This window comes from Saccostrea cucullata, unplaced genomic scaffold, assembly GCF_032062105.1.
Source record: "Saccostrea cucullata isolate Sc308-1 unplaced genomic scaffold, CSIRO_AGI_Scuc_v1 ctg1530, whole genome shotgun sequence".
NCBI classification, from domain to species: domain Eukaryota; kingdom Metazoa; phylum Mollusca; class Bivalvia; order Ostreida; family Ostreidae; genus Saccostrea; species Saccostrea cuccullata.
Window position 1 is genome coordinate 331,495 of NW_026929346.1, and position 12,560 is coordinate 344,054.

The 12,560-nt window shown below is 32.6% G+C and overlaps 1 protein-coding gene across 1 annotated transcript; it reads left to right on the forward strand.

The window, feature by feature from the left end:
• Nucleotides 1-11,213: 11,213 nt before the first annotated feature.
• On the forward strand, nucleotides 11,214-12,227 carry LOC134280544 (uncharacterized). The gene is made up of 2 exons (XM_062762957.1): nucleotides 11,214-11,363; nucleotides 11,556-12,227. The coding sequence occupies exons 1-2, from the start codon at nucleotides 11,214-11,216 to the stop codon at nucleotides 12,225-12,227; spliced, it is 822 nt and encodes a 273-aa protein (XP_062618941.1).
• Nucleotides 12,228-12,560: the final 333 nt, after the last annotated feature.

The following is a 12,560-nucleotide window of genomic DNA, read 5'->3' on the forward strand; positions in this document are numbered from 1 at the left end:
ACAACATCCAAATCTAACAGAACTGTTCTCCGGTGCGCTGTTACGTCATCAATAATCGCGATTTTTCGTGTATTGTGTTTACCACTTTCCCATTTCAAATGCTCGGGAAACTGCAAAAAATAACCAAATGCCTTGATTTTTTTATGGAGACGACAAAATTTATAAAGAAATCGAATTATGTTAATTTTCATCCCAATTGTATGTATTGAAAACTTTTATTAATTATTAATTCTTGTGTATCCTCTAATGTAACCTTGATATTTTTATCGTGCACCGTAGGACCGTACCCTGTGTACATTCAAACATAATAAAATTTTTATTTTTGTCTATATATTATCAAAAACATATTAACGCATTTAAATATGATGAATTAATATTTACTGAAAGTTTCAGCTTAGTTCGCTCATTACTTTTCGAGAAAAACAATTTGTACACGATTTTACCACATCGCTCGTACATACATAGAACATGCTTTCAAATAAAAAGAAAATCAACTAGGCTTTTTTGACAAGATTCATAATTTTAATTCAACTTTAGAGAAAATGGACTTTGAACGTACAAGTGTAATTTAACCTTCACATGTACCCATATTTCCTTGTTTTAGGAGAAAATTCTTCCAAAATCTTTTATAAATTCGAACAATATTCTATCAATTAAGTTTATTTGAAATTACCTACACTAGATTCATGCACGTAGCATCGTTTTTGAAAGTGGGGGGCCAACCACCAGAGAATTTTTTTTTTACTTACCTGAAAAAGTTGACAAGCAAAAAAAAAAAAAAAGAAACGGAAAGTTTATAGTTGCCCAAAACTCGAAAATCATATTTCGTGGGGGGGGGACTTTTTGAAAACCGAGTTACTTTCATTTCTAATTTTTTCCCACAATTCTTTGATGTCATTATACTATGGTCAAAGTTGGGGGGGGGGGGGCAACTATCTCTTCAATGAACATTTTCTATAGTAAAGGTTTTGTCGGCCCCCCTGTTGCTACGTCCCTGAGATTCCTTTTTGACAAAGATGCGGAGACAGCCCCAGTTAATATTCTACCAAGCCTCTTTCATCACTCATCATTAGAATATTACCAGCAGGAGAATACTGTTAAATCACATATTTTCGAGAGGTCTTTTTTTCGAAACTTATGCAACTATTACCCCATTATAAATGAAATACCAGGATTTTTGACTTGAAAACAACTGCATTTTCAATTTAAATGAAATCGTAAATTTTCTAACCTTGTCATTGGTCATTTGCAAAATATTTGTTTAAAAAAACATTCTGATTATAGACAAAGAACTACAAATCACATCGAAATGATGCTTGCAATATGCAGCTTTTGGCAATGGAGTTAAAGTCATCAACCAACATGACGGGAATTCCATTGGGTTTTTTTCTGGGTGCACACCATGTACTCTAAAGTCGATATTTGAAAATTAAAGCTACTTAAAACGGCTGGGTGGTCGTGGCCGTTTTTAGACTATTTTGATCTCCATTAGAGGAAGAGCTCCATATAAAGATATAATAAAATGTTCAAATTTTATAGCTAAAATTAATGAAATTTTTCTTTGCCAAATGATAGTTGATCAGCTTAAGATATCATATCCCAATTTAAGTTATATTTGGTGGTTAATAAAATAAATAATTAGTTGACCTCCTAGCCTCCATACGTTTCTGATTGATATATAAAGATTTTAGAGGTCATGTCCTCCAATAATTTGTCGGACATAATTGTCGGACATAACATGGGCACCAATTCTGCCCGGCTATTAGCAGACCTATTTTTGCATGAAACGAAGCAGGTTTTATTAAAATAAAGACGACACTTGCTGCGGCCTGTAACTCGACATTTTGCTAGAAGAACGTACGTAGATATACGACAACGTATTATCAAATAAGAAGTTTCTTCTATTCATAAACCGAAACAAGAAGTACTTCGATGACAACAAACTTTTTCACATCGTGGGATTTCAGTCGATTCAATGTGTGTGAGCCCTACTATACCTGTCAGAAATGAAAAAAATATAATTTCTAAACATATCTTTAGATATATACCAGACAAAATTGCTAACGCACTTCTTGATGTTCTTATTTGTGAATTAAACATTTGCCTTATTTTTAATTATGTATCGAATATTATATATTTTTCAGTACAGTTGAATTCACAAATATTTTGGTGCTATAACAAGACCATTGAATGGCCATCTTGCCCCAAACCCAATTTCTCGACGTGCACTGCGCACCGTTTTTGTACAAATGTGAATTTGGTGACTACCGATGGTGCACCCGAGAAGTTGTATCAGGAGCAGTCTACCAGTTAGAAATACAGTAATATACATCAATTGACTATCATATAGCCTAGTATCTATCCAGTGCCTTGGAATCTATACCAAGTCCACGCAACTTCCAGTTGTCCCAATTTTGTGGAACAATCTAAGAATTCCGTGTGGTGCTAAGTAAACGTAACGCCATTACTATCTATTATAAACATTTTTATGTTTGTAAATATATCTTCAAAAAATTTATTAGAGGGATTAATTATTTTTCAGTTAGTTAATTGTTTTGCAAAATTATCTAAAGGAACCCGTTCTGAACGTCATACTTATTGCTTTAGCACGCTTTTCAAAGGTCAAACGCCGCATTTCTATTAATTAGATCAAACGCAAAGAAAACACACACAAAGAACAACAATGATATATTCCTCCAAAAAGGTATAGGCACGATTTTCATTTTTTCTATGAAATGGTTACGCTTCAGTAAGTTTTGCAGTTATTCTTTAGTGGAGACATTTAAAAACCTCATTTTCTACTAAAATACAATTTTCATATACCATTTACATCATAGACAAGTTTTAAAAATTAAATTTTAATTTTCTTTTCTTTGGTTGTGCGTTCTACAACTAGGAATTCTGTCTAGTGTATCAAGTTTAAAAGCACAAAGTTCAACGCGCTCTTTATTTCTTCTCAAGCTTTTAGGTAGGTTTTGATATCATTTCGGGGTTTCGTACCATGACAAAAAGTAAACACGAGTTGTAATTGATTTGCCGGCAATTCTTAGATGCCGACAAATCTAATATACCGGCATGTCTTATTCTACATACCTTTTTAAAATGCCAGATGATGAAGAGGTTTCAAAAATCGAGATTAATTAATTTGGAAAACAGCTTAATAAAAAAGAAGAAAAAATTATACTCGATACATTGCGCATGACACATCAAAACGAGGTCAAGTTACTGAAATGGCTAAAAAGAAGTACTTCTCCTAAATTAAAAAAAAGTCTATTGGAGGGGTTCAATACTGGCTGGGATATTTTCACTGCCGTTATAAAATCAATTATAGAAAATAAAACATTTTTCGTGTAACATACATCGAACCTTCTTGATATATACGAGGTATTCATACGCAAAATATAACCGCTCTTCATCCTAATTTAAAATGGAAATAGAAGTTCGTTATTCATAGTATTAGACTGAGATGTAGCATGATTTAGATGAAAATTTATAATACAAATTCAGAAAATTTCTGTATTCTCATGATCACACTTCTATGTGTATAGTAGTTTATGAACCCGGGAAGATTTTTCTAAACATCTGATCAATTGACTGCATGTAGCTGGACCGTCACTCAACAGGCAGCATGCAAAGATTCATTTATTATTTGAGGAAAAACAGGCTTTAATACATGATGTATTTAAAGAATTCACACAACTATTAAACAAAATATGGATTGGTAATAAATTTTCAAAGATATCATACATTCAGTGGAGTGGCCAAAGCCTTAAAAAATGCCTGTATACGGACCTCCTCCTATTTATCTCAATACTCTGTTTTCTATTTTGTCAAACCTTTTGGCCTGTTTAGTTAACGGGCTTTATATAGTGGCTCGATATCCCTTGGCATTTTAAATAATATGTGAGAATTACTGGTACCTAATATTTGCCTTCATCTAAGAATTGCCGGCATATCAAACACAACTCGTGGTTACTTTTTGTCAACATCTAAGTATTGTCGTCACATCAATTACAACTCGTGGTTACATTTTGTCCGGCCCATATCGGCCATCGTAGTTTTGACTTTATGCTGACTAGAAGGTTGGCTAAATCTGTGGTGTTGATTTTTTAATGGATTAGAAAGTTTGCTAGGTACAGGGAAAGTGTACAAGGTGGCTGGCTTATCATTGTACATAAAGTGTAGATAATATAATGAAACGTTATGAAGTCATAATTCAAGTAGACAGTAATATTAGTGATCGAGGTTGTTGTTGAACTTCTCTCTACTTGCACATTCTAGAAAAGTGAGTAGAGATGCTGAATACGATACAGAAAGTGAATATCTTACATAAAAATTAGAATATATTATGTACGGAACTTATGTTTGGATTTAAAGCTTATGGAGAAGGTGCAAAATATTAACCTCCTGAACATGCAAAAGTAACTACCGACTCACTTTAGTTAATTTTCATTATATACACGATTGCGTCTACGAACAAAAATGAAATGTTTCGAGATAATGAAGTTTTCAACCTCGACAATTTATCAAAAAATACAAAATTTGAGCATAGCAAAAACGGACCTCAAAAACAGCAGAGGTGAGATTAGGTGCTATGAAGGTGTGAGCATCTCCTGCCGATCTGTCATACCCGTTTTGTGATCCTTTCTATGATCGGGAAATAACGAAAACATCTGTTGACAATTTAGTGCGTACTGTAGATCTCTTGATTATTGCGACACCTTACCATGTAGAAACAGCCATTTTATTTCTTTTTTTATTTACAGAAAATTGCACGAATTGTGTTGCTCAATATAATATAAAGGAATACTTAAATACACGTGAATGAAAAGTTTGAGATCACACTGTCTAGTACAATTACGCCTCAATAAAAATATTTATATTATTCTTGCAATTAGAAAGTTATTTACTTTCTACATGAATAATGTATTACTACACTATTATATGAATTGCATAGGTGTTGCATTGAAAATCAGCATTTATTTTGAAGATTACCAGTCACAAGCTATGGAAAAGAACTGTTTTTTGATTTCACTTAGCAAATTCTTGTGTGTAATGATAAAATTCTACACCTTTTATCTACGATGAATAAACAATTATATTCTAACAAGAATGAAGGAAAATGACACAATCTGAATAGTGTCCATATTTCGTATTGTTTATAATGTTGAAGAATACTGCAATATCTATGAAATTTCAGATTCTATTTACAGAGCAGTTCAATTTGATTTGTGACCTACGAGGGTTTTTCGGAAATTATGGAGACATTTACTTTAACTATATAAAGAGCAGAGATACTTCAACATTTTATAAAGAAAGAATTTAACAAATATGCAAAATTTCTAATTTATAGGATAATTAGATAAGTTCTAGTGAAAATATAAACTTGCATATGCCTTTTAACCTGGAACAGCATCACTTTGTCACTTTGACGTCATGATAGCCGGAGATATTTTCGCATATGAATCGATCGTGAAGCGTTTACTTTTTTTGCTGTGTCATCATATATACAAAATTTTATTGCTACTCGCTGCTCCGTGATGTCCTTCAACGTCATGTTTATTGTTTTTATTTTTAAATCAAAACTTTCTGTCTTTAGACATCGATATTTTTAAAACGAAGCGATGTATTTTAGTGCCTTTAAGTATATGAAGTACATGTAATAAAACAATACTAAATTTAAACATATAAATTTTATTTCCTTTAAATGCCATTTATTGGAGGTATGAATATAAACATTATAAAGTATATAATACGTACATAACTCAATTTTTATCCTGCAACTACCCCTTGCATTGACCTAATAAAGGTAACTTAATAAACCAAAGCTTTATCCGGTCACTACCCTAATAAAGCCTGGTGCATGTATTCCGATGTTATAAAAGCACTTCGACGTCATGTATATTGCAATGTTTACGCCATGGCGTCAAAGTGTCAACTGCAGGGATTTGTTTAAATCTGTCGAAAATACCTCGTTTCGGGACGTTCAAATGTAAAAAATATGTTGCAGGATAAACAAAATTAATACATGATAACTGTCTTGAAATATAAGCAATATTTGGGCTAGGGTCAAAAACGTTAAAGGGCTCGGCAAGCCTTGCCCTCTATAACGTTTTCTTACCCTCGCCCAAATATCGCTTATATTTCAAGACAGTAACCATGTATTTCATATTTACCCTGCTCCGTGACCCTATTTTTGCCGTCTTAAATCTGTTAATTTTTGTAAACATAAAAATATATTCCATTTTTTTACTCAAAATATTTGAATTCGTTCCTAAAATATGTGTACCAAATTTGATTGTAATATGACGTTAAATGAAAAAGGTATGACAAGATTCTACGAACTTTTTGAATGACCCTCGTATATGACATTGAATATGTAACCCCAAAGACTAGTTTTTGAAACTCGCGATTTGGATGAGATTTGTATTTACTGATACACTGGAATATATGCATCCAAATCAATCGACCAACAAAACTATAAAATTAAGCAAAACTTATTATACCTCCACTGATTTTTCACTATATAAAAGTAAGTCAATATATTTAACTGATTTCCTGAAAATCACCGTGAATAAACCGATTCCATGCAAAACAGACTGATACCCTGCAAAAAAGTTCGTTTTTTGATGAACTGAAACACACCTATTCAGAACACTTACCATTTTCTTTAAACGTACGAAAAACTTTGAAATGTCCCGAATAAACTCATGAATATTCATCAATGAATTGAAATGCATCGAGAGTCAACTGGTCCAATTTAAATAAAGAAGAACCAGTTTACTGGTTCCAAACGAGAAATGACAAGTATTGAAATTTTTTTTTTCAAATGTCTTGTTTGTATCGGTATAATAAAACAGTTGAAGTATATCATTGAGGGAGTCAGCAAGATTCCAGTTTCCCTCGAGCAAGCCTATTTCCCTCGGCGCAAGCACCTCGGGAAATAGACTTGCTCTTTGGGAACTGGAATCTTGCTGACTCCCTCAATGATATATGTAATAGGAGTCTCAGAACATCATTGTCATTAGTGGTTCTAGATTATTTTTAACACTCTCCCATATTTTCATATTAAATTATTTCCCAGGTTCTTATTTTGATTTGAGATTCTGCTTGGTCTTATTTCCGAGCCTGTGTGTACCTTGTTTCAACACCTCGTGTCAATTGTAGTGAAAACACCAATTTCAATAAACAACAAAATTTATTTAACCTTTGTATAGACAAACCATATGGTATAATAAAAAAAAATAACAACTGTAAATTCCTGCCTTATGACAAAATCCTATTTTGAAAATCAAGCAAAAATCACCCCCAACCTAGCGTACGGAAACGTTAGTCCAAACTAGCCGGGGGAAAAGGCATAGGGAAATTTAGAAAACCCCTTATTTACATTATTTAAGGAAAACCTAACTCCTAGCTTTTAGTTTTATGGTCTAATAAAATTTAACCGGAGCCACACACGACGACAATTTTTGTACAAATACCTAATAATATCTTAACTTAATTTCTAAGGGTGCAACCTGTTAAATACCTAATAAACCTCTATTAAAGTGAGAGAACTTACAGCAAATCAATGCTTTTCAAGATTTCCCACTAAACTAGTAGTTACACGGGTTTTTTTATACTTTTTGGAAACAGTAGAATATTCAGCTAGAATCTAGTGGATGCACCCAAAGGATATGAACTTTGACTGATATTAGTGACACCCAAAAGGTTAACTTCCGTATTAATAGCCAATCAAAATTTAGATTAACATTAGCCCAAAAGATTTGATGGAAGCAACACGTGCTTTTCCCTGAGAAGGTTTTTAAACATGCTAAATATAAACAAATGGTATTACGGATAAGGCAGTATACACATATATGTATGAAAACATTGATAATAACATATTATTACTCAGATACAAAGCATAAATGTATATAACAAGACCCATTCCTGCTACACTCCCCCCTTCTTAAGAAATAAATGATTATGTCATTTATTAAAAGAAAATAAAAATATATATCTCTAGCAGAAATTGAATTCAATTAAACAATAAGTCCTATTCAAATATTAAAACAGTGTTTATATTTTCTTGATGGTCTTCCGACAAGAAGGCGATCAGAGGCGTCCATTTATCACTAAACAATCCTCTTCCTGGACCAGAACCTCCTGATCTCTTGAGTTGGTTTCGGCTCGCACTAAGGTATCTCTAGAGTTCTCTTCATAGCTAGTAATGTCACATTGTTCAGATGTGTTACAATATCTAACTTGAAAATACGGTACATGTGAAGGTTAAATTACACTTGTACGTTCAAAGTCCATTTTCTCTAAAGTTGAATTAAAATTATGAATCTTGTCAAAAAGAACCTAGTAGATTTTTTTTTATTTAAAAGCATGTTCTATGTATATACGAGCGATGTTTGGTAAAATCGTGTACAAATTGTTTTTCTCGAAAAGTAATGGGCGAACTAAGCTGAAACTTTCAGTAAATATTAATTCATCATATTTAAATGCTTTAATATGTTTTTGATGATATATAGACAAAAATAAAGATTTTATTATGTTTGAATGTACACAGGGTACGGTCCCACGGTGCACGGTAAAAATAACAAGGTACATTAGAGGATACACAACAATTAATAATTAATAAAAGTTTTTAATACGTACGATTGGGATGAAAATTAACATAATTTGATTCCTTTATAAATTTTGTCGTCTCCATAAAAAATTCATGGCATATGGTTATTTTTTGCAGTTTCCCGAGCATTTGAAATGGGAAAGTGGTAGTCATAAGACACGAAAAATCGCGATTATTGATGACGTAACAGCGCACCGGAGAACAGTTCTGTTAGATTTGGATGTTGTCATGAACACCTTAAAAGACTTTTAATGAATACAGAATAAGAAAATATGACAAAAATCACCAATTCTTTAGTATATAAATGAAGTGGAAGTTTTCTTAGGGAAATCGTTTTGATTGAGTCCCAAGTTAGTGCAAAATGTACGGATAAACTGCTATTGTAATAGCAAAAGATGCTGTCAATGTCGACCGTTGATATGAGGTTGTATGTTAGTTGAATTTTGGTGAGAATACTGTCCGTAAGTTCATAATAAATCTTTAAAGGATCGCATGTATGTACCAGATTGGAACCTTTAATGATTATAGACACTCACGTATGTGAATCAATGGAATTTCTAAATTTAAGTGCGACTTATCCAATTTCATTTTTAGCAATGAAAAATGCTAAATGAAAGTGACGCTGTTTTAGATTGACACTTTGACATTATGATCCGTGCGCCTTAGGGCGATAGAATACATAACAAAAAACTAACAATTTGTTTATTTATGCATATTTCTATTTGAAATTTGCTTTGTGTATTCATAATATATGTAATAAAGAGTAGCGAAAATTTCAGAAAGCAGTGCTCATTTTTTTTTCAAACTAGACAATTTGTCCACGATTATACCGGACAACCCTCGTACAATATCTAAATAAGTGAAATTATTGACAAACCTCTGATGTTTCGAAGGTCCTTGTTTGCTCTACTCCTATTTTGTATTGCTTTATGGACTTTAAGATTGAATATTGTTCATTATTTCCATATCTTACTTGATGAAACAATAATATCAGTAGATTTGTTTAAAGTCATCATTCCGTAAGTATTATGGTCGATACATCGGCCTTGTCAGCAAATACAATTCATTATCGACAGAGTCAGATGATGACTGACGTTTATCATTATTAATGTTAGGCCAGTATTTGCACACTGAATTGACAATGGAATTTCCGCTATTTGCCGATCATGAAAAGGAGTAAACGGCGGATGTGACAGGTCGGCAGGGGATGTTTACTCCTCCATGGAACTTAATCCCACCTCTAATATTGTGGAGATCCGTGGTTGCTCTGCTCCTGTTTTGTACGGTGTGAATGGACTTTTGAGCTTGAATGCTCTTTGCTATCTCCTTATCTAGTAATAACAACTATTTACACGATGATTTCTCATGAATCACGAGACTGTCAAAAATTGTAATCAAATTAACTTATGACAACGTCGGATATTTTGTATATGTTTTTTTTAGGATACCCGTAAGCAAAAATAATTTGATGAAACATAAAAAAAACACACTGGATATTATTGGATTCAATGTTTTTTTTACAAACAAAATTTCAATGAAATGAAAATTGCAGACCCTCCATTATATAAAGTTATTATTATTTTACTATTTCAAGTTCCGTTGAATTTTCTTTTACTTATAAATTGTCAGCCGGGAAGTATACAATAGCGCCTGTCATATAACGCAGCTTCGATTTTTACTTGTAGACGATATTCAACATTAGTTTTTACGAAGTGCATACGAAAAATTGTTTTTGTCCATGTAATTGAGAAGACACATTATAATCAGATGTATTTTTAAATAAGTGAAAACCAAGGATTTAATTTTGACTTTTTGTTTTAAAAACATTCTTAAAAAGTCTTATGTGTATATATTGAAGAAATTGTTGGGCGTATAAAACTTCCGCTAATTAGGATATCACTTTTAAATATAAACTGTGTACATGTAAAGAACTCGATCTGTTTCTCCGTAAACCATATGACTTAGAATATGTTTTTGAAAGATTTAAAGTTTATTTCGTGTTAACCCTAACCCTGACGTTTTAGTTGAATAATGTTAAGTTTCGTCAATCTTATATCTCACAATCAAACAAAGATACAGGTGTAACTATGTGTACCTAATTAAGCTAGGGTACACAAAATAGATGTGTAATGTCAGACTGGTGAATCAGAGCCCGTACATGTACGTATCTTGACCGACATACCAGCGTTCCTATGCAAGTACTCATTTCTCTCAGCAAGAAGAAATAAATTGATTTCATTCTTATCGCAAAGAAGGGGTTTAAATATATTTTTCTTTAAAAGTGGGTAAATAAATGTCACCATTATAAAACAAGCTTTTCAATTGCGAACAAGTTAGACCAGAAAGTGAAACAGTTATCATGAGCATAATGCCATTCGGTAAGTGGAAAATACATGATTACCTACTATGTTATGATATTATCATGATTTTGTTTCAACATGTACAGTGAAAAAGAATTTATTCCTAATTACTATATTTTTAGTTAAGTTCAAGATCAACTCAGATAAATTTAAGTTTCTAATGTTCATAGAGTCGTTGAAATTTTATTAAAAACTTCAGTATAATTCATATTTTCAGATCAATACTACCCGCAATTATGAGTAAGACAAATGTAACAGAGCAACACTACATTGAGTGTGCCACGTGTAAGAACTACTCCACATTTTACTGCAACACCTGTCACCAGCGATTATGTGAGCAGTGTAGATATGTCCATCTCCGTGAAAAAGAAAACCGAAAACACCAGGTAGTCCTTTATCAGTAAAGGTTAAAAGAGTTGCCTACAGAAAAATGTCCTGTCCATCCAACAAAAATCTTAGAGATATTCTGTGCTGATTGTTCCGCCCCTGTTTGTTCAAAATGCTTTGCGACAGATCACAATGGCCACCAGGTACTTGACCTTGAATTTGTATATAATGTAAGTCTTCAACAATGCCAGAAAGAACTTATCAAGATTCGAGACAACATTCTTCCTCAATGTATAGATGAAGTAAACTCACAGAGAGAGGTAGCTGAAGAGGCCAAGAAGAAAATATGGAAAGTCAGATTAGCTATTAAACACAGTGCAGATGAGATTAAATCGATAGTGGATAGTATTCTGACTGAAAACAATGCCAAGTTAGACATAATAGAGACATCAATTTTAGATGAGAAAATAAAGGAACAGAAAAAGTTAAAAGACTATATCTCATACCTGAGATTACTATTGATCGAGGACTACACTAGTGATCTTTCATCATGTCAATTAACAGAAATTATAAGGTACAATAAAAAAAGTAAAAACATTCCTCTGATGAAATATCTTGAAATAATTGAACCTGGCATTCCAATGTTTACAAATGGCAGAAAGATAAAGGAAGAAATAGAATCGATTTTTGGCCACATAAAACCACGTGCAGAAAGACTGAAAGTAGTTGAAACAATAAAGGCATCAATACATCAATTTAACTCCAAACCATATCAAAAACTAAGTGTGGTGCTATCCAGATCTATTTCAAAAACACGACAATTTAATTTATCTGGACTCAAAGCAGTTATTCATTTATCATCAGCAGTTCGATCTAGCAGGTTTTGGGCAAGTGATGATATTTGGGAATCTCATTCAATTTGACATGCATGGAAATGCACTAAAGAAAATATTCACAGAAAATATTCACAGAAAAACAAATAAAAGGATACCACGCAGTTACAGATAACGACGATTTACTTTACACAGATTATATAAAGAAAACCGTCTACAAAGTAAATAATGATATGTCAACCACAGCATTAGTCCTCACAGGAGACTGCGGGCCAAGGTCTATCTGCTCCTCTCATTTACATTATAATGTAGGTTTTTCAAGAAATCAAATCTCATAAACCTTGGCGGAGGATCCTTCTTGTTGAAATATGATCATGTACCAATTGTATTTTTTATTCATTTTAATGTTTAAAAGTAATACAT

Excerpts from the sequence above, each read along its gene's own strand:
- LOC134280544 (XM_062762957.1), top strand. The coding sequence starts at position 11,214 with ATGAGTAAGACAAATGTAACAGAGCAACACTACATTGAGTGTGCCACG. Across the intron at positions 11,364-11,555 it reads AAGAAAACCGAAAACACCAG|AAAGAACTTATCAAGATTCG; the intron begins GTAGTCCTTTAT and ends CAACAATGCCAG.